Source organism: Ipomoea triloba, chromosome 2 (assembly GCF_003576645.1).
Source record: "Ipomoea triloba cultivar NCNSP0323 chromosome 2, ASM357664v1".
NCBI classification, from domain to species: Eukaryota; Viridiplantae; Streptophyta; class Magnoliopsida; order Solanales; family Convolvulaceae; genus Ipomoea; species Ipomoea triloba.
In genome coordinates this window covers 10,593,338-10,616,388 of record NC_044917.1, presented here as the reverse complement: position 1 = coordinate 10,616,388, position 23,051 = coordinate 10,593,338, and the positions used below count along the sequence as shown (strand labels likewise).

General features: G+C 34.0%; 2 protein-coding genes across 3 annotated transcripts; both read left to right on the top strand.

The window, feature by feature from the left end:
* Positions 1 to 866: 866 nt before the first annotated feature.
* LOC116011421 (KH domain-containing protein At5g56140-like) lies at positions 867 to 9,466 on the top strand. The gene is made up of 7 exons (XM_031250983.1): positions 867 to 1,207; positions 2,239 to 2,324; positions 4,711 to 4,856; positions 5,666 to 5,785; positions 5,870 to 5,986; positions 8,616 to 8,759; positions 8,888 to 9,466. Exons 1-7 carry the CDS (start codon positions 1,101 to 1,103, stop codon positions 9,035 to 9,037), a joined length of 870 nt encoding a protein of 289 aa, XP_031106843.1. The 5' UTR covers positions 867 to 1,100; the 3' UTR covers positions 9,038 to 9,466.
* A 1,294-nt stretch (positions 9,467 to 10,760) lies between these two features.
* Positions 10,761 to 21,144, top strand: LOC116009808 (telomerase reverse transcriptase). Of its 2 annotated transcripts, XM_031248946.1 has the most exons (14): positions 10,761 to 11,181; positions 13,128 to 13,205; positions 13,426 to 13,497; positions 13,605 to 13,737; positions 14,413 to 14,479; positions 14,571 to 14,844; positions 15,359 to 15,485; positions 15,778 to 15,919; positions 16,670 to 16,808; positions 17,349 to 17,634; positions 17,731 to 18,557; positions 19,300 to 19,871; positions 20,075 to 20,347; positions 20,634 to 21,144. In XM_031248946.1, exons 1-14 carry the CDS (start codon positions 10,882 to 10,884, stop codon positions 20,896 to 20,898), a joined length of 3,555 nt encoding a protein of 1,184 aa, XP_031104806.1. In that variant the 5' UTR covers positions 10,761 to 10,881; the 3' UTR covers positions 20,899 to 21,144. The 2 variants fall into 2 exon arrangements, with proteins under 2 accessions (XP_031104806.1, XP_031104805.1); XM_031248945.1 differs by having other exon boundaries at positions 17,349 to 18,557.
* The last annotated feature ends 1,907 nt before the right edge of the window (positions 21,145 to 23,051 follow it).

Sequence of the window (23,051 nt, the reverse complement as noted above, 5' to 3'; positions counted from 1 at the left end):
GAAAACAGTAACATGGCGTTTGAGTTGGATGAGAAAATTAAGGAGAAAAATAATTGTAATTCCGTGGGAAAATAATAAGGTTGGAATAAAGTATGAATTGAAATTGCAATAATTCATCATTTGAAGAGAATTGCAATTGGATGAAATTGCAATATCCTCTAACAAAATAATGTAATTAAAGTGTAATTGAACATTTCATTAAGGGTTCGTTTGGAAAGTAGGAAAATGACTTCTGGAAAATGAGTCATTTTCCGGAAAACATTTTCATTTCCAGTGTTTGAATGTATTATGGAAAACTGTCTTTGTATGTTTGGTTCATTTTCTGGAAAATGAATAGAATTGTATAATTAAACATTGTAATTGTTTTATTTAAAATATAAAAAAATTATAATAGTTATTAAAATAATGGTATTTAAAAAAATAGAATTTATAATAAAAAATAAAAAATAAAAAAAATGTAGTAAAGGTTTCCGGCGGTTTCCCCACCTCATTGGTCCATGGTCATGAGTGATACGGCATGGTTTTGGTCGAAAACATGCGAAACAGCTATTCTGTCGATTCCGTAAAATAACTTACGGAAAAAAATTCGGTAACTCATTTCCAAAAAAATGAACTAATTTTCCTTGGTTAACGGAAAATATTTTCCGTTGACCACATTTTCGGGACGCTACCAAACATAGAAAACTCAAAAAATATTTTTCAAAAGTTATTTTATGAGTTACCAAACACACCCTAAATTGCAATTCCTTTACACCCCCAAACACCATAATAAATAGTTAATTTTACTAAACATTTCATCGTTATCCGCTAACGGAATGCCAAATTGCCAATATCACAGAACATCGTGGATACCTTATCATCCCTATTTACCACTTTAAAGTACGGTGGCAGCTGTAGTACAACTGTAAAGTCAGCAGTGAATATGGTTAGCTGTCGTCATAACCTCGACAGTTTTGAGTAGAAACGTATGTACCAGTGGTGGTGGGTCTGTTCAACAATTTTCTCCACCGACGCGATTATAATCTCCGGCTGTCGATCACAATCATCTCTAGCGCCGGTGGAAGGTGAATCTGCTCTTTCGAATATTCACCTCCGAACAGATGGCTTCTGGCAGGTTTATGGCGTGCTCACCTTCGCCCTCCGGCCCTCACTCTCCTCACATCGGCGCTCTCCGCTCCGCTTCGTCTGCCATCGTCGAGCAAGAGAAGTATGCTCCTTCTTTCTCAACCGTATATATATATCTATTGTTATCCACAAACAGACGTAGTTGCAGATCTTGCACGACTTAATCGTTAAATTTGGATCGTTTTCATTTCTTCCGTGTAATTCAGATTTTCGATGCGTTGGATCTCAGCTTTGTTGGTTGGTTTGAGTGGTTCTGATTCGGAATTGTTTACTGTATTACAAGATCTAGTTTGCTTAGTTCTAGTGTCGTCTTATGCATTGATGTGTGGCTAACGTTTCCTTACTTCAATTACTTGATGCTGTGGTTTTGTTCCAATTTAACATAATTTGATGGACTTCTCTTCCTACATGTTCATACAGCTCCTCTTTGCTGAAGAAGGGAGAAAATGTTGATTTTTATTCTATACTATACAACGGTGTTGAATTCATTCAGTAGGATATCAATTTTGCCTCAATTACCGTTCTTAGGTTTTGAAGTTAGTGGCTGCGCTATTGTTCTTGGTTAACCAATTTTTACTCTTTTTTTTCCCCTTTATCATTAAACAGGGAAATGACTTTTTTCTTGATGCGACTAAGAAATTTGTTTAAAAGTAAAATTAATTATAAATCTTTTCTTATTTGTGCTTCTTAATTTTTAATTGGTCATTGAATTCTTACACTTCAAAATTTGCATCAAAATTCTGTTCCAGATCATTGGCTTTTGTCTTACTAATTGAATCTCAAGTGTGAGATCAGATGATCTGTGCTGATCAGCAACTGAGTACAGCCGAAAGCAATAGAATATGTATATGTTGCTTTTTCTTCCTAAAAAGATAGATCTAAGATAAGTATGTGAAATTGTGAAATTGTAATATTGTGCTCATGTCTTGTGAGTTTGAGAACAGATAAGTCATATAATCCTCCCTGGACTGTAAGTCTGTAACCTAAAAAAATTATTTCAAACATCTGGGAGTGGTTGTTTCACGTGATAATATTCATAAACTACTCCTTATAAATGTGCACTGCTTATGCATGTAATGATTGGCACTGACTTGCCTCAATGCTTGTTGACAGGTATCTTGCGGAGTTGCTTGGTGAACGTAACAAACTCTGTCCTTTTATGCCTGTGCTTCCTAATTGCTATCGGTTGCTAAACCAGGGTGAGTTGGAGAACTTTGAATAATATTTCACATCTCTTAGCAGCTTGTTGAAATAGGAACTCCCCCACTTTAGTCTGTATTCTTTTCCAAGCCATCAAAAGTAAACAATCCTGAGGCGGTCAAATAAAAGCAAAGATAAGGTGGGTGTTCTCCACTGCCGCCTTAGACATCAGATTCCTTAAAGATGTTAAACTATATATTTCAAGCCTATGCTAGTTGTGAACTAAACCAAGAAGGTTTTTAGCTTGTGACACCTTTCTCTTAATGGGCATTTAGCATTTGGTTTAAGTCATCTAACTTGGCCCTTGGGTTGTGCTTGTACTTCATTTCTTTGTCACTTGTAGTCCAGCTGACTATGTTGTTTTGGATGCTATTATGCTGCTAATTGCACTTGGCAATGTTGGCCATAGCAGAACTACAACTTGTCTGTTGATCTTAAGTTGACGCCAATTTCTTGTGGTGAGGAGAATAGAAGTGCAAATATCCTTTTGGCGGAGCATTCCTATTCCCATTCTTCAGGTTCAGTGAGAGGAATTTTTCAGTCTAAGTTGCCACTAACCTATAGCAGAGGAAATTTAACTCCATATTTATGAGGTGTTTTGTGATGGATAGGTGATTAGGCAGGATTTTATAACCAAGCTCCAAATAAGATTTTACACTTTAGGTTCCTTTGGTTCCTTCTGGATTTATATCAATGAAGATCACCAGGGAAGGGGTAAATTTAGCGGAGAATAGCTAGTGAGACTTTTGTAGATAGTGAATTACCCGTACATTGACTGGTTGAGCTTAATAGCTTATGGCATGCAGAATCAAGTCTCAATTATTTATGTTGAAGTTATTACCTGCACCATATAAATATATAATGTGGAGTCAAGGTAATCTCTCAGATGAGATATATTACTACATCTAAAGCTTTTATGCTAATGCTCCCTATATCAGCCTGATGTTATATAACCATTTCTAAAAGATAGGGGCAAACATAAGGTGGGATGGGTAGGTGGTCTAGCCCTCCCAAATTTTTTTCAAACTAATATGTATATATGTGTGTACATGTAGTTATTCTACATATAAATATGTGTAAATATATAGCTCTGCCACCCTCATCCTCACCACACACAAATTTTATTAAAACTAAATTATTACTAATACAATATAATATAATAATAGCTCTGCCACCCTCATCCTCCCCAAGTAATTACAATTAATTTGACAAATAAAAATTCAAATGCGTAAAGCCTTAAATATAGTTGTATTATCGTATTTAATTTAAGAATATTAGATATTTAACATTTTACATTAAATTAGAATTTGAAATGATTTACTATAATTTAATAGTTGTATTAGTGTATTCAATTTAGTAATATTGTATTTTTGTAAGGAATTAAATTGTTGATGGACCTCACCAATTACAATTACTCTCTTTCCCATTTTATAGGTCCTATTTAATATATGTCGGTCAATCAACTTTTTTTCATCACTTATATTCTTAAATCATTTTTTATCACTTCCAAATTTAGCTAGTTGTGTTTAACAAAACTGTTAATGTAATTTTTAAATATATAAATTGTATCTACTAATATTAAATTAAATTAAATATTATAACAATTAAATTGTCATCTCTCGTTATACGTGTAAGACATCTAAAGTGGGATGAATGGAGTACAATGATAGGTGTGATATTTTATGATAGTTTGTATAATTGTTTTTTGGTTGTCTATCTAGAGGTTTTCTTTTTATTATTGTACCAACAACTATGTAATTACCAATTATATATAATTGTTTACTGTTTTTCAATGATAATTATAATTATAAATTTGATTGAAATAAAAAGCTTTGGCCCCCTCTAATAAAAATTTTATGGGTCTGCCCTTGTAAAAGATATTCTCATTTCTCGGATAGTGTCCCGAGTGGAGTTTGTAGGATGAGTGAAAATATTGAAAAGATCATGAATAAAAATAAATTGCAACTTTCATGGGTATAAGAATTAGAAACAGGTGTAAGTAAAAACCAATAATACTAACATATTTGACTCATTTTGTCAATTAAGAATTACAAGAATTTTCTCCAGCTTAATTCGTGCTGATTAATTTAAAGGAATAAGTTTCAGTTGATCAATTAAACATTTTAGAGCTATCGTGCAAAATAGAATATAATAAGATGGAAGTATTTTGGTCATTCTAGCTAAGTATGTATAAATTTATTGTCTGTTCCGGTGTATTCTTCTGAAAGACCAAGTATGTCATGTAGATTCTTGATAACTAACGAATATACGGAAAGTGTTGTCTGACTGCCTGTCCATATTGTGGTGGATGCTAATTGCTAACTAATTGTTAACTAATGCTAACGGGTGCATCTTATTTCTTGAAAATTGACCTTTTTGAAGCAGAAATACTTCGTGTAACTACACTCTTGGGGAATGCATCTGTTTTAGATCAAAGTGGGTTTGAACATGGTAGCCCCTTGGCTTCAGGAGGACTGTTTTCAAATGGAGGTGCTAACAAGGACAGATGGTCATCACCATTTCAATCCGAAGTATGGATACTAACCATTAACATAACTTCTTTAATCTAATTTCTACTTTACAGAAGCTTATCTGACATAGTTTTCCTACTCTAAATGCTGACTTGATTACTTATTTGGGTGCTTAACTTAAAAGTTCCGCTTCTGTCATGACACTTAGTTTTGAAGCTAACAAGTTTGGGGCTGATTTCTAGATATAGCTGAGCATGTCAATTTAGAACTTTGCTTGAAGTCACTAGGTCTCTTTTGAGTCTTTTCTATGAATTAACCTGACTTCTAGCTTCATCTTACGTTGTTATAGGCTAGACTGCTAGAGTATTAGACAGTAGGGGAGTTTCTCTCTCCATTTCAACTCTAATAATTTAGATACTAGACCAAAGAGGTTTTATCTCCTTTTTTTTCTAAAAGGACCATGATGCCTTTGCCCTTGCGAAATTTGTGACCTATATTGCTCTGATATGTTAACTATTAAGAATGATTTCAATGTGAACAGAATGTAAAATTTTGCAAGTTGGTTCAGTGTAGATGGGCACTTTCAAGGTCAGGTGGGCATCAACATATTATTGAGTATTCTTCCTGTTAAGATGCATATCTAATTATCCATTTTTTACTGTATGTTATTGGATGCTGGTTTGTTATTAAACTTGTATTTTTTGGATTGTGGAGTACCTTCATAATATGGTATCCAGAAACTTTTCAGCTTTGTTCAAATCAGTAGCGGTTGAGCACAGATCCTCTACAGAAATGCCTTTTATCAAAAAGGGCTTGTCGTATATGTTCTGATTTCTCCCCCTAACAATATTACCATTTATGATGTGCAGATGTCAGGTTTGGTGCAGTCTTCTTCTGCTCAAAGCTGGCTTGGTAGTCAAAGTAGCTCATCGGGACTTATAGTTAAGCGGACCATCAGAATTGATATACCTGTGGAGCAATATCCCAATGTACATCTGTTCATTTATATGCCTCCTTTTATGTATGCTTACAGTGTATAATACTGGCAATTATTTTGACACTATCTATTTCAGTACAATTTCGTTGGACGTCTCCTTGGTCCCAGAGGAAACTCCCTTAAGCGAGTGGAAGTAAGTACTGACTGCCGCGTTTTGATAAGAGGGCGTGGAAGCATCAAGGACCCTACAAAGGTAGTATAGAAATTCGCCTTTAAGTATAAAATCTCTAATGGAAACTGTTTTCTCCAGTATTCCGTAAATTTCCAAGTTTTCCTTTTCCGTTGGAAAAGTAAAAAACATGTTCAATTCAACTAGTTTACAATTTATAAAATATGGAATTATATTTAAAATCCAATTGTTTTCTTTGTATAAAATACAAATGCTAGTGATAAGTAAAAATGATTTTGAGTGGTGGTGGGGTAAGTAGATTATGGTGGAGTAGGTATTTTGGGGTGAGCATAGATAGATAGTGGTAGGTAAAATAAGCTATGATGTTAATGATTAGTGGTAGAGGTGGGAAGGTAGGTAGGGTCATGTTGGTTGCAATTAGTTGGGGGTGAGGTACATAGGTAGGTGGTAGTAGGTAGTGGTGGGGGGAGGAATTAGTAATTGTATTGGAGGTAGCGGCGGCGGTGGTGGTGACTTGAGGGGGGCGGAGATAAGTGGCAGTGGGGATGGAAATTTGTAGGTGTGAAGATATGTGTGTTGTTGGATTTGGAAAATTTGGAAAATATTTTTAAAAATGTGGACTTTCTTTTCCATTTTTATTCTCTAATTTTCTAGGTACTGATCGGGCCCTTTGTATCTCCAGTAACACTTCACACTCCCTCTCAAGTTGGAGCATAGATGTTCATAGTGCCAAACTTGTTACAAATATAATCAATATGAATTCTAACTTGGACAAGACCCTTCGTAGAGAGTTGAATTAGATATCTGTTGTTGAATCTTCTCTTGTTCAAACTTCAATCTCTATGTCCTTAGTCTGTTCATGGAAAATGGGACTGGTTAAAATGTGAATGACCATTTGATTATTTCACCATAAATGATGAAGCCACTTGAAGCCATCTTCTCTAATAGATTATGCATCCACCTTAGCTCACACATTGTTTTGATCATAGCATGATATTCTAATTCTACGCTGGATCTTACCACCACATTTTGCTTATCCTTCAAGAAACCAGATTTTCACCTATAAGAACACAATACTAGTGGTTGATTTTTGGCTCTTGGTGATCTTGCCCAGCCAACACCAGTCAAGGCTTCAATATGTATTTGTCCTGATTTGTCAAAGAATTTCTTTACTTGGTGCTCCCTTTAGATATCTGAAAATATGAATCAATGTACTCCGTTGAATAGTCATAGGAGCTGCTATAAATTAACTTATCACATCATAGGAAAAGTGATATCTGGACAGGCAACAGTTGCCAACTACCCTTTCATATATATATATATATATTGGATCTCCAACATCTTCCTCTCACTTGTTACAAGTTTAAAGACAGGATCTATAGGAGTTTTACATGGGTTCATATGAAGTAAACCACTAAGTCTGTAACATAGTTCCCTTGGGGTTGCTGCTGTTGCTAGAATTGTTGCCTAGGAGGCTTGACCCACTGGTTTTGGGTGTAGCCTTGATCTTCACAATTATAATGTTGTTATCCCTTGACAGCCACCTGATCTCCTATCACCATATGCCCTCCTCTGAAACCACTGTGATTATTATTTCTGCCTCCATGATATCTGCTTTCACTGTTACCCTGTGAGAAAGGAAAAGAAAAATCAATTCTATCAATATTATCTGCTTGATAGGGAGTCCTATCTTTGAGGCCTTTCAGAAATCTTGAGAACACATTTCACGAGGATTAAATCTTTACTGTCCAATAACTGAGATCTATTTGCATCATACCTTTTGTTTAAACTAGAGATCTAACTAAATGATAGTCATGCCTCATGTTGAGCCTTCATTTTCTGCACATTGCTAGAGATAAGTATAGCTGCAAAGAAATCTTTGCTTAATGTTTGAAATCATAAAAATAATCCATAAACACCTTGTCCCTTTTGGTTAGGACAATGAATTTCCTGTGACAGATGATGTGTGCGTATTCAAATTACTAGAGCTTGAGAACCACTTATGCAACAAATCCCCTAGCTAATTTACAGTCTCATAATGTTGCATCAAGAGTCATGCAATTCGCAATCCAGGAGAATAGTATTTTGTCATCATCCAACCAAAACTGTACTGCCTTTCCTTTAGTTGGGCAAGTCTCAATAAGAATTTTCTCCTTTCTCAAGCCACTCACATTCACTTCTACTAAGAATTCCATTCTCTAAGGTCTTATTTATCAACCTTTAACATGTTCTCAATCAATTTAGAGTGTAGAAACAATTGCCATACTTTTCTATTCAAGAGACAGGTGACACAAATCTCTATCAGAAAAGTTGGTGTGTGACATTGAAACTTGAGAAAGCCAGCGTGTTAGTGCATATGCAGTCCGATGGTGGCATGACTCCTCCAGGCTTCCCTCAATGTTCTGATCCCTATACTTTACAATGGTGCTCTCATTTTTAGTTAAAATGAGAACAACCTTTTTTTTTTCAATATTATATGCTGACATCGGTTTGCAATGGGTATCTTCTGTGTCTTTTAGCATTTGTATCAGTTATATGCTATGATACCATGACATTATGTAGTGAAAGGAAGAAATAAGATTGATAAGAATCTTATTTTCAATTGATGTAACTAAACAGCTTCTTGTTATTTGATGTCATAGCCTGTAAATGTAATAGCAACAACAAAATAATTTACTGTTGTTATTTGTAGGAAGAGATGATGAGAGGTAAACCTGGGTATGAACACTTGAATGAACCCTTGCATGTGGTTGTGGAGGCTGAACTGCCAGTGGAGATAATTGATGCTCGGTTAATGCAAGCACGTGAGATACTTGAAGATCTACTCAAGCCTGTGGTAATTCTAACCTGTCCTGTCCTCTTTGATGAAGCAAAAATGCAACTTCCTTTTCCTTCCTAGTATGACATGCTCTTTAAGAGATTTATTATTGTTATTCTTTCATTTATTTTCATCTTTCAATGCAGGATGAATCTCAAGATTTTTATAAAAAGCACCAGCTACGGGAATTGGCAATGCTCAATGGCACACTGAGAGAAGAAGGTTCTCAAATGTCTGGTTCTGTTTCCCCCTTCAACAACAACCTTGGGATGAAGAGGGCCAAGACAAGGGGCTAATCATTTTTCTTAGTGGGCTTCCATTTGAGCTACTACTGAGCCGAATCTCGGATGCAACTAGTAGTTGCTGTCCAGGCTACACATCCAATGCCATCGGGGCACTGGCACTGTTACATGCCGGTTTGCATGTGATATGCGGTGTGTTTAAGTTTGCTTGGGGATCGATTTAGCAAGAAGAACATAGTATGACAGTGTGTTGCAGGGTTGGTTGATGTGCTCTAGATAGTTTGTTTAGGCTAGTGTCTTTCCAGTGCATCTGTTAAGTATGCAACTAGTTTTGATGATGAGATTCCTATTAGTAGTAAGGTTATTATGCATTGTATATGGATTCTGAAAACAATCCACCAAACACTGGTTGTGGGTTTCGACTTTCGAGTGTTATGTACTGCTATCTATGAATAGAAATGTCATTTTCTGACACATTCTTTATCCCACAACTTGATAGTTTAGCTTTCTTATATAGTAGAATAGAATGGGAAGCCCCCGGAATGCAAGCCATACACCATTGCATGCTTTCTCATTAAGAACTGAGGTTGTGTACCACCCGTGTGTGTATATGTGTATATATATACAGAGAGATAGGTATTAGATCAGATGACATGTTTTTAGGTGAGAAAATCAATTTCAATCTTATTTTTAGAAGAATTGGACGGATCAATTTTTTTATTAATACGGTGACATTTTTGTAATTATCACCAATTTTATTATGTAAATTTAAACACTAAAAATTTACAATTCTCATACTTTTCCAAGTTTGCACATTTAATATTAACATTTTGCATATTTAGTAATAAAAGATCGCATTTACAAAAATGTAAAAGTGCATTGCATTTAGGGTTCCGATTTTAGAGTTTATAATTGAGTTTGTGTTTTATTTGGTTTAGTGGTTCACTTTTTTAGGGTTCCGATTTTAGAGTTTATAATTGAGTTTGTGTTTTATTTGGTTTAGTGGTTCACTTTTTTAGCATTTACGGCTTAGATTTAAAATTTAGCTTTTTGGTTGATTTTATACAATTTACCAAATTTACATATTTCATTGTTAAAGATTGCTTATTTAAATGTTCAAGTTTGCATAGTAAAGTTGATAACTATGAAAATATTATTGCGTTTTTTTAATATGATCAAATCTGTCGAATTTTTACAAATGTAAGGTTGAGATAAGTTCATATTTCTCTCCTAGGCTACTGTTCTCACAAGATCCTCAACGCGTATATATATATGTGTGTGTATATATATATATACACACACACACAATGTCGGTTTTACGCGAATCGATGTTATATACTGTTTGTATATATATTTTTAATTGAATACGGCGTTGGTTCTCGATTAGAAAATTAATATATTTTTAGGTTTATATTTTAAAAAAATTAATATACGTCGGCTCTACGCGATTTGATGTTGTATACCGTTTGTGTGTGTGTATATATATATATATATATATTTTGAGTAAATTGTCATTTTGGTCTACTAACTATTGAAATAGCATTAATTGTTATCTACAACTTTTAAAACTGTTAATTTTATAACTTAACTATACATTTTTAATTTTTTATCAATTTTAATCACGCAGACCAATTAACCGACTAAATGTAACCAAAATAAATTAAGTCACCAATTATTCTTAAATGGAAGAGGCAAAAACGTCATTCCAAAAACGTCTCCACCCCACTCCCCGACTCCACCCCCTCAGGTATAATGACTGTTTGTTTTGGAAATCTGAATGGGAGGGAAAACTGAAACGACTCGACAGTTTCCAAAATTTTGCCCTCTTCTCCTTGCCTGCATAGCTGATAGAGATATTGATAGCTCAGCTTGCTCGCCAATCGCCAACACCCAACAGCATGGCGAATAAGAAAAGAAGAGTTCCGGATGTTCTTTGGAGGGTATTCCGGAACCGAGCACGTACACTTTCCGACACGATCAAGTCCCTCCTTCCTCCTCCGCCTCCTTCGGCGGCGCATTGTCTTTGCAATGGCCGGCGCTGCCTTGGTTGCAGTGGCGCTAACGCAATGGAGTTTCTTCTTAGACCTACCGATACCTCCGATTACCGGAAGCTCCTCAAGCATTGCTTTGTCGTCATCGATGAAAATGCGCCTTCGTTCTCCGTCTTCGATCCTCACCACCGGTGGTCCCAGATTCAGGTACCTGATTTGTTTGTTTGTTTTTGTAATGCACATAATTTGGATGGGTAAATGTGCTTGTTGTTGAAGATGTTATAGAAAGTCTGCTGCTCTTGCTTGATTTTGCCTAGAAAGTCCTTATTTTAGTGATTCACATTTCAGTGCACATCTTTGTTGTTATTATGATCCTTGGACCTTTTCATAACAAAAATATACTAATTACCAACTACGCTATCTCAAATTTTGGTAATTTTTATATATAAATAATGTATTATTTATTTCTATTTAAACATATATTATATATATATATATATATATATATATATATATAAATAATTTGGATCAGGTGCAGCAGCCTCTTCTTGTGCGCACATACAAATAGATTGGGACCATTGGATGCTGTAAATCAATAAAAAAAATGAGTTGGCATTTTAGTAACTTTTTGCACCAAGTATAATTTTATGGTCTACTAAGTGACGATCCGTGGACCGAGTATATTCTTTTGTGGTGTACTAAGTGATGATCCATGATGCACTAAGTGCTGGTTTGTGGTGTACTTAGTAGTGGTTTGTGGTGCACTACCAAATACTGGTCTGTGGTGCACATGTGAATGCTTGATGGTACATTTAACTCAAAGCACTACCAAACATATCTAAATGCACTAAACATATCATTGAAATTACTAAAGTGCCACATTGTTTTTTTTTTCTCCCATTTTTATTGGTTTTTTGTCTTTGATTTGAGCTCATCCAACCGTTTTAATTTGTTCGCATGTCTACACGGGAGGAGTTATCCACACCAGATCTAGGCTCTAAATAGATAGATAGAGAGAGAGATTAATGATCAAATGAGAACCCCACCTCTCATGAGAATCTACGAACTAACATAAATGCGCATAAGCGTCTACATAAATGCACATAAAGTATTCTAGAGATAGATTGTGTGTATTGTACACTGTAATATGAGATTGTGTGCATTTATGTGGACGATTGTATGTATTTATGTACAAGTTTTCACGGGATGAGAGGTTATATATATATATATATATATATATTGGATAAAGTTATGCACTTTAAGTTTTGAACTGATGCACCTTAAGTTTCGACTTGATGATACACTTTACGTTTCAACCTAAGTTTCAAACTTATGCACCTTAATTTTCGACCTAATGCACCTTAAGTTTCGAACTTATGCACTTTAAGTTTCGAACTGATGCACACCTTAAGTTTCAAACTTATGCACTTTAAGTTTCGAACTGATGCACACCTTAAGTTTCAAACTTATGCACCTTAAGTTTTAAGTTATGGACTAAATTACCACCAGATTATTTTTTTAAAATTTTTCATTATTCTGGACTGTTGATTTTGGTTAGATTAATGACTTAGATTTTACCATATTTTGTACCTGAGAGCTCCTTTGCATTTGTGTGTGTGTGTATGTATGTGTATATATATATATATATATATGAGAACACACCAGAAAACTTAAAACTAATCTTAGTCTTAATCTAAAAAAATCGAACGAATCATATCAATTAAAAAAAATGCTGTGGCATTTTTGTATTTATTGTGCACTTCTCAGGATTTTCCAAAAATGCACATTATGTTGTTAAAAAGTGCATGGTAAAACATTAAATAGTGTACTATATAGTATTAAAAATTGTACTTTGCAAAAGTGTTGTGCACTTAGGGTTTGGATTTTAGAGTTTATGATTGAATTTTTTTGTTTTATTTGGTTTAGGGGTTCACTTTTTACTTCTTAGTATTTTTAAGTGTGACTTGTTCTTAAAAGTGATAGTTATACTGGAGTCTAGATAACCTTTACTTGACCCTAGTGGATAATGGATAGCAGGCATTCTGCACATTGTATTCTGTTGAGTTTGATTCTATTACTTCATTACTATTTTTTAGAGTTGTTTGTTTGAATTGTTAGATTTAATCATGTTTTTAACCTTCATGCACTTCCAGATTGTTAGAAGAACTATTGAATCAATGAGGTCTGAGAAATCCACTTCATCTAACATATTGTGCTGTGGCAATGATAAGGTGACTACAACTCGTTCCTTCATCATTTGTTTAAGTTATGCTTCGGTTTTCAATTTAAGCCAATCTTGATAAACATATACTTATATGGATTTTCTAGTTCATAAGAAGTTGAGTAGTTGACCATTGTGCAATTGTGATTGAAACAATTATTCTATTCTTCCCAATATTCTCTCTTTGCCCCCATATAATATTTTAGATGCCTTGTGCAATTATTTGACAGATGAGCTTCTCAAGTGTTATGTATGTGGAAGAGCTTTTGACATCCTCAGCATGGTGCCTTTTATTAAGAAGGGTGAGAAAAAGTTTTTATGTTCCCTTTTGACCCACCTATAACTATGCTTGCTACATGAGTATGTATACATTTACAGTTTACCTGCACTGTGAATATATCATAAACAGATTGGGGATGCCCTTATGGTTTACTTACTAAGGAATGCTTCGATATTTTTGCCCCTTTCTCAAAAGAAACTCCATCAAGTTGCAGGTTTTCCTATCACTGATTTGTGCTTTTCATCCTCCATTCATACCACCTGTGAGTATACCTTTCTTTGTTGAGGATAAATATAAAACAATGCAAATCCTTACTAATAATTAAAATTTTTTAGTTGAGGTGGAACATATACTTTAGTATAGTATTGAGAGTAGAGAAAAGGTATTGGGTTCAAATCCCATGTGCTACCGACCAATTTATTTCCACATGTTTGACCAATAAAATAAATCCAGCTACATGTGAGGACATATTGAAAATAAATATAAAATCATACTTTAACCTTTTAGTTGTGGTGGAATGTATACTTCAATATTCCCCAACAAAACAATAGTGAGCCCAAAACAACTGTTTGATGGAGACTACTTGTTATGTGTTCAGATAATAACAATAGTTAAATATATCCTTCTGTTTATTAGACCATGCTTATGGAAGTATTCATACTGTTTCAATTTGCTTGATAAATGCAATTAAAAAAAAAAAAGAAGTCTTCTCTATCTAATTCTTTCCTTCAGTCAACATCATATTTGTGGAATCCATTTCATTTTTTTAGTTTGTTTTCTGGGTACTAAATTCCTGGTAATGCATGAGTGAGATAAGCTGTTCTGAACTTAGCCAGTCCTAGATAGAAGCGGGCTGTAAGAGGTTTACCGTTTATAGCTCATGTAGAATTGTGTGACATCTCTCACTAGTTTTCCGAAAATTACAATTTACTTCTAGTCGGCAGTGGAAAGAGAAAAAGATTCCATGACATGCAGTCAATGCCAGTGAAGCAGCAATGCCCTAGGTTTGTTTGGTCTTGATGTCATATTTTTCTAGCCTATCCTTTATTGTTTGTGATGTCAGGAATAGTCTGATCTCATCCACTTACTGTGCAGGCAAAGGTGTATTGAAGAGGAGTCATCTAAAGGGACTTTGACATCCAGTGGAGATAATTGCACTAACAAAGGAGTGCATTTGCTTTCTGTTAGCCAAGGTTCCTTAAACCAAGATGTTTCATTGAACAGGAAACGGAGAAGACTTCATAGTTGGCAACGCCAGAGAAAACGTCAGCAGTTGCCATTTCAAGAAACCAATTCCTTGACCACTTGCAGAAATTCAATGGAGAAAGGAGACTTACCTGTTACGCTTCAACATGAAATAAATGTCGGTGTAAGTTTTGCCTTAAATGCATAAAATTTTCAGAACACTGGAAGATAAATTGTTCCTGAATTATCATTACAAATATGATACATGCAATTATTTTTTAATGCCATGTATTGCTGAATCCATTTGCTGATCTCATTTTTTTCTTCATGAGAATAGAGACTTAATTAAAATTTCTTGAGGTGGGCTGAAATATTAACTTCTATTTTCGGCAATACACTTACAAGCTTATGAGTGCACCCTCTATTCTCTGAACTAAATAGTGTCTAGAGCTCATAATTGTGTGTATGTAATCATTCCTTGGGTTGCCAACTGGATGCTTATGGCCATTAACATTACTAGAGAAATAACAGTTTGATTGCAACAAGAAAAAAAAATGAAAAAAATAGCTTTTTTTATTACATTTTTGGTAGGGGTAAAAATAGCTTTCCTGTAAGTATGAAATGAGAAGGGTTAGTGGCATGGTCTATTGGTCTTTTAAAAGTTCTTAAGTGGAAGTTTAGATTCTTCATATCAACAGATAACAGGGTGGTGCTCTTGTTGCCTAGCATTTTCTGCTCCATTGAATGTCACAGAGGATGCAATAATCAATACGAGAACCATGTTCTACAAATTGGAGAGCTGTTCATCTGTCTTTCCCAGAAAACGTATCCTTCTGTTTTGCAAATCTCATAATAATCTGCATAGCATGTCTTTCAAAATTTATTGCTTGCTCTTCTGTTCCTGTTGTTAGTAAAAAATATCAATGGATGTTTAACTAGGCAAATTATCTTATGGAACAGATAGCAGCTAACTCTTATTTTTTGCTAGTTATTCAATCATATGTTCTCGCAGACCAATCCTGCACTCATCCACACACCCATGAGTTTAGGCATGAAATGGTAAAAGCTTGCCCATTTTTCTCTTGTAGAATTTGTTTTCTATCTAAAAAGTTGTCAGACATACTGAATTCCTTGAAGCCCAACTCTTCTGGTGCAAATGATCTCTTCAAGGAAATTTTCGGATCTTATAGTAAGATCAATGGTCAAATTTCGCCTTGCCTACATAGCACTAACTGCTGTTTCATCAGATCAACATGCTTGTGAGCAATGACTGCTTTCTATTCTTTGTCACTTTTTAGTCGATTTAATCATTTAATTCATTTTTAATGTTTCTGTTTCTGGCAGAACTGTAGTGTAATTTGCTAGATAGTCCAACATCTTTTTAATGCATGTTATGAAATTCTTCTTCATATTTTTGAGAGAATTTTTTTTGACAGTGCCTGTGATTTTTTTGAGATTTTTTTTGACAGTGCCTGTGATTTTAATATCCTGTTGTGAACTTATCTGCTTTGAATTAGCAAAACAAAACCAAGCTGTGTTCACCTATCTGCAAGTTGATGTACATGGTCTCAGACAGGTATAAAATGGACTAGGCTTTATAGTTATTACAGATTGTAAGTAAAATTTATTGGAAAAAAAAATTGAATATAGAAATAAAAGTTGATGGAGAGGAAAGTGAATTGGTCTTACATGTCATGCATCATGCTACATGGTCCAGCCATAATTGATTTTAGCTCCTATAGTTGGTATTTTGCTCTAGAGCTTAGTTGTAAAACAAAATCTAAATAAACAGAAAAATTGAAGATGCCTTGCTTTAGTACTTTGCCCTTAGTCTAAAATCAGATCATGGTTCATCTGACTTGATTCTTTCATACGGCATATCACACATCCTAGGTAACATTATCTAGGTAAAGCATAAGGCATTCTATTATATTAAATATAAGCATTTCTGTCTCTCCTCAACTTGTGGTCCCAAGTTTTCTTTTAAAATAATGCTTTTTGGCCCATAGATATCACTCACTTACTCGGCTGTTGAAAGCTCTCATACGTAAGGCTCAGCACTGTCAACACTTAAGGTTATTGGAGAAGCACTGTCCTGTTCCATCATTTGATGAAGATGGCAAAAGAGTTTCCTGCTCTGATTATCAGGTCATTCATATTGTTTTTAAGTCTCTGTGTTTAACATGATTCAAAGTGAGTGATGAGTGTTCTTGTATATGGCATTTGAAGGTGAGGTTAGCCCATATTATTGGAAACTTGGAATAAAAAGCTAGTAAACTTTGATATAAATTCTTTTTGACTTAAGATATTTATCTTAGCATTTGGTGAATGATCCGAGTAATGTAGTTCTGAATGTTTTCATGAATGCTTGGACATGTTTCTTCTGAATTTAATATTCTACTGCCTAAGTGAAATTGAATTTATATCCCCCTCCCTCCTTTTTTTCTCTTTTTCCACTGACTTCATCTGAGGCTGTTCTTGATTTGTTGCATGCATTCTTGCCCTATCACTTTTTAGTAAAACATTGTTACTTCTGAAGAAAAGGACTTTCCTTGTATCCCTGTCAATATGTATCAGCTTATGAACAATAGATTATATATTTGTACACCATTGCCCTCTGTTTCTTCATCAAATGCTTTTTATTGTCTTTTTCATATTTGTGTAACTAGTGCTGATTACTGGACTCAGGTGAATTTATGTGCAAAAGGTTGTACTGCGTATGCGCTTGGTGATGAATTTCCAGAACATTGTTTTAGTTCGAAAGGTTCTGAAAGCCCTGAAGCCCAGCATTCTCAATTAAGACCAAGTAAATGTTATTCTCTGAAGAAACAGGTTGTATCATTTGTTTGGGCAGTTTGCCGGAGTATTGTGCCTCTAGATTTATTAGGAACTCCTTCCAATTGGCGAATACTGAGGAAGAATATTTCCAAGTTCATTCAGATGCGCAGATTTGAGAAGTTCTCTCTTAATCAGTGTATGCATAAAGTAAAAATATCTAGGTTCCCCCTTTTATCAAATAAATATAACTCAAATTCTCATGGATTAAGATCTACAAATGGTTGCTTCACAGATATGTATAAAGAATGTGGTGGACCTGGTGCCTTAGATATTGTGAAACATAAAGTTCTAGAGTGTTGGATGTTTTGGTTCTTTTCATGTCTTGTAGTGCCACTAGTGCAAGCCCACTTTTATGTAACTGAAACTGAGCATGAGAATCAAGAGATCCTTTATTATCGGAAGTCCATTTGGAAGCAGGTGAAGGTTGAAGCTATGACTTGCTTAAAAGATCAGCAGTTCCTAGAATTAAACGTCGCCTCTGCCCAGAAAATTTTGAAGAGCAGATCGTTTGGTTTCTCGAAGGTTAGATTTCTTCCAAAAAAAGATGGGTTAAGGATATTGGAAAATCTTAAAGCATCATCAAGAATGCCTGTGAAGTTGTCTTCTCAATCTTGTGAGCAGAGGAAGGTTTCTCTCCTGAGAAATATCAAATATGACTATTTTAGGTCGGTAAATTGTGCTCTTCGTGGTTTGCATGCAGTGTTAAAAGGAATACAAACAAAAGAACCTGCGAAACTGGGTTCATCGGTATTTAATTATAATGATGTCTACAATAAACTTGTTCCTTTCTTGTTGATTCTGAAGAATGGTTCTGCCACAGCACCTGATGTATTCATCGTTGTATCAGATGTAGCTAAAGCTTTTGACTCAATAAACCAGGATAAATTGCTCACTGTGATGGAGGATTTTATATCAGATAATGAATATATTTTAGCAAAAACCATTGAAGTTGTGTGCACAAAGAAATCTTTGTGGATCAATCAGCACCTTGCTCTTTCACATGAAAGTAGCACATCTTCTCTTGCTGCTCGTCCATTTCATGGCATTCTTGTGAAACAGGTATCCTAACTTTGGACTGTCGTTTGGGAAGAGTAAAAGTATTGAAACAATTAAGAAGATTCTTTACTTTCATTTAATCCTCTATGCATTATATTCTTGTTGAAAACAAAGTTCTCTAATTTCTTTATTTTAAGTGCATATTGGAGTTATATATTATCATATTTTGATATGATCCAAGTATCCAACCATAAAGTTCTGTATAAAAGACAATGTGAACATTGTACACAAATTTGAAATAGAAATTTTAATATGAAACAATATAGATGGTTAAAAGGCAAGTATATGCTTTTTGTTATTAAGTAAAAGTTTCATATTGTTTAATATGACATTTGGTTACAGAGAAAATAAATTTCAGTTCAACAGGAAGCCATTTTAATTCCATAGTGTGAGCAAACATTTAACAAACACTATAACTTTATGAATTTTTTTTCAATTATCTGCAAGGATTTTCCTTGCTCTAAGAATGATCAAGAGCCATAGTTCTGTAACATGGTGTCTGATAAGCTGTACAATGTCAAATAATTTACTTTCATTTCTTGAAGACTGCCATTTTGCAGTATGCCAAATCTATTTTCATTTCAGACTTAATATATACACTGATTATTGAAAATCATTTTTTTGTCCTAATGAAACATATTCTGGTTGCTCAAGTAGATATAGTTGAAAAATTGATGGATAAAAATTGAAATTTAATTTTCTAAAGTTGCAGCATATTGATATTATACAATGTTACATGCTACAGGAAAAAGGCAGAAAAGTAATGAAAGATGAGCTTACTTTTTACTTAAAGGAGCACATAAAACATAATGTGCTACACATGGATAACAAATTCTACTTGCAAGGCCTTGGCATACCCCAAGGAAGTGTTTTGTCTTCTCTGCTATGCTCACTATACTATGGATACCTTGAAAAGAACTTGATTATTCCTTTTCTTAAGAAAGCTTGTAAGCCTACCAGTAGGTATCAATCTGGAATAGAAACTTTTCAGGATGCTGCAGCTGCAGAATGTGGTAATGGAGATAAATTTGTAGTAGATACCCCTAAATATCTTCTGCTTAGGTTCATAGATGACTTCCTTTTCATATCAACCTCAAAGTTCCAAGCTTCTAGTTTCCTCACCCGACTGCAAAGAGGATTTCGCGAATTCAACTGCTACATGAATGAAGAAAAATTTGGACTAAACTTTGACATCAATCATCTATCAGGTTTGCAATCTAGTAAACTGTATGTTGGAGATGATGGAATCTCATTTCTTAGATGGAGTGGATTATTTGTTAACTGTCGCACTTTGGAAATTCAGGCAGATTATACGAGGTTATTTTCTTGTTCTAATCAATAATTTGGCTGTTTAATCTAGTTTCTATTTAATGTGTTCTGGTATGTGTATTTATGTATACTATGCAGTAGTATTAGTGCATTGGTGTTCTGTGTTATATGTTGGTGACAAAAGCGTATAGCTTATGTAGACTGTTCTTACAGCAAGATTTATTGGGAAATGGATTTTGTCTGCTTAACAGGTATTTGAATATCCATTTGAGTTCCACCCTAACTATCAGCTGGCAAGGTAAACCAGTTCGAGAGTTGAAATCTAAGTTGTGTTGCTATCTGCGCCCCAAGTGTCATCGCATATTCTATGATTCAAACATAAACTCAGCAGCTGTGGTGAGACTCAACATTTACCAGTCTTTCTTGCTTTGTGCCATGAAGTTCCATTGCTACATCTCTGGTCTGGCTAGCATTGTAAGACTAAGCACTAACTCGTATATTGATGTCCTGGAGACTTCTTTGAGGTAAAAATTTCTTATATCTCGTTACATTTGACTCTTCGCTAGCCATCCCCAAAAAACACAAACTTCTGGTAGTATTTTCTCACAATAACCTGGAATCTTTAAGAGGTGCTCACATTAATGAATTCATCTCTACCCTCTGAGGCACCCCTTTCCCCCTCTGTGATAAACTGTGAACTGAACTGGGAATTAGTGCTAGGCAGATTGTTCATCTTATTTATAATGCCATTGACAAATCATATTGGCTTCTTTATTTGCGCTGAAAGGTGTTTGCTTTTTCGCCTTTTAGGTACATGAAGAAGCTGATAAAGAAAAGGATGGAGCTTAATTCTGGTATTCAGCCTGTACTGGAGGTGGAGAAGTGGGAAATTGAGTGGCTTGGATTGATTGCTTATATCAGAGTATTGAACAAGAAACAATCGCGATATAGGGCATTACTGCCTTTACTAAGATCTAAGTTGATTGCAGTTAGAAACTCAGAATGTGTGTCTTCTGCTCTCAAGTATGCCACTGATGATGTGCACTCATCTGTGCTTTGGAAGATTAGGTACTGATTTAAAGTTTCTCTGCCCTCTCCTTCACTGCTTTTGTAGTGTCAAGTCATAATTCTTCAAAGACTAGTTTTATTTGTTGCCAGATGATGTCAAAGGCAAGTATTCATTCTCAGTTGAACATGTTCATTGCCAAGTTCTTTTGGGATGTTTTATTGTTTGTGACTTTGTGACATTATATTTTATCATTGTACTCTCTGCTCTCACCTTGTACTGTGATATTAATGTGCCAGGGAATGATCTTAAACTTTCAAATGCAGTGGATTAGTATTTGCAAAATCCCACGTCATCTTATAAAAGTGTTAACCGTTAAAAGATGTTAGTTTAAGTGAAAAGACTTTGAGTCACTTAAAGATGAGCTTGAGAGTTTAAAAGATATTTATTTAAATCATAAGAGTTTTAAGTCACTTAAATATGAAGTTGCGAGTTAAAACTAACAACCACAATGTTAATCTTCTCAAAAGAAATTTACTCCTTCCCTAAGGCTAACCCCAATAGCCATTTTGGACACAAGATTTAAGAAAAAAAACTGACAAGTGTGTTTTTCAAACAAAAGGGAAAATGTAAATAAATGTGAATTTTTCTCTGTAAACTCCAAATTTTATCAACCCAAAGTGGGGCCCACCTGCGTAATTAGTTTTTGACCATTAGCAAGGCAGCAACAACTTTCTCCTGCGTAATATTAGTTTTTTTTTTATTTGTTTTGTCATCTTTTGTTTCTTTTTTTTTTTCTTTTCTTTTTTTCTTCCACTTTATTTTCTCTTTCCTAATCACACTTACAAAATCCCCTAAAAAATAACACTAAAATTTTATCTATTGGAGAAAGCCTAAGTATACTTCCTTCCAATTTTACTGTCATTTGAGGATTTTTGTAGGGTCTAGTTTTCAAATAATCTATTATTTATTTTTGTTTTATTAATAATTATTATAATACACTATTAAAAATACACAAAATACAAAAGGAAAATGGTGAAATAAATCTTTTAATTATATACTAAAATAAAAAAATACACAGGCTCCTAGCAACTTTTCAACATGAGCACATGTCATGTGATTTTTAAAATTTTATGATTTTAAAATTTAATCTCCTTTTTATATATAATATTGTATACTTATATATTGTTGCTTTAAAAAAATTACTATAGGAAACAATAATTTTAAAAAACATGGTTGATGGCAAACAATCAATACAAGACTTGTCAAGAAAAAAGTTAGAGGCAAAGAAATTTGTATTTAATTTCTTCCACCATACTATAAGGTCTGTGGTAAAGATGCTAGTTTATTCAAAGTTGGGGTGACTAGGTGCATTTAGAAATTTGCACCATTTCGAGTCTCTAGTTGGAAATATATTCCTAACGAGGATGTCAATACAATGTAGATATTTTTAAATGTAAGACTAAAAATTTAAATATTTTCAATATTATATTAGGTTTGGAATGAGAAGTTAGAATTACTTGTTCAAATTAATAAATTTATATAATTGTATATATGACTTGCACAATAAACTTAATTTTTCAAATGATGTGCAATCCATGTCATGAAACAAGTGCAATTACAATATAAAAATAGACATTATCATTTACGTCAGACCTATCTAAAAAGCAAAGATCGCAAATGATAATGCCTAATTTTATACTGTAATTGCACTTGTTTCATGATATGGGTTGCACATCACTTGAAAAATTAAATTTGTCTTGCAAGTCATATATACAAGTATATAAATTTATTAATTTGAACAAGTAATTCTAACTTCTCATTCCAAACCTAATATAATATTAAAATTATTTAAATTTCTTGTCTTACCTTTAAAAATACCCACATTGTATTGACATCCTCGTTAGGAATCTCTTTCCAACTAGAGACTCAATTGCCAAATGCACATAGTCACCTCAGCTTTGAACAAACGAACATCTTTACCACAAACCTTATAATATAGTGGAGAAAATTGAATATAATTCTTAAACTCTAGTTTTTTTTTTTTCTTAGCAAGTCCCGTATTCATTGTTCGTGCTTGACCACATTTTTTAAAATTTTCGTGTCCTATAATAAGTTTTTTTAAATGCAACAATATATATATATATATATATATATATATATATATATATATATATATATATATATATATATATATATATATATATATATATATATATATA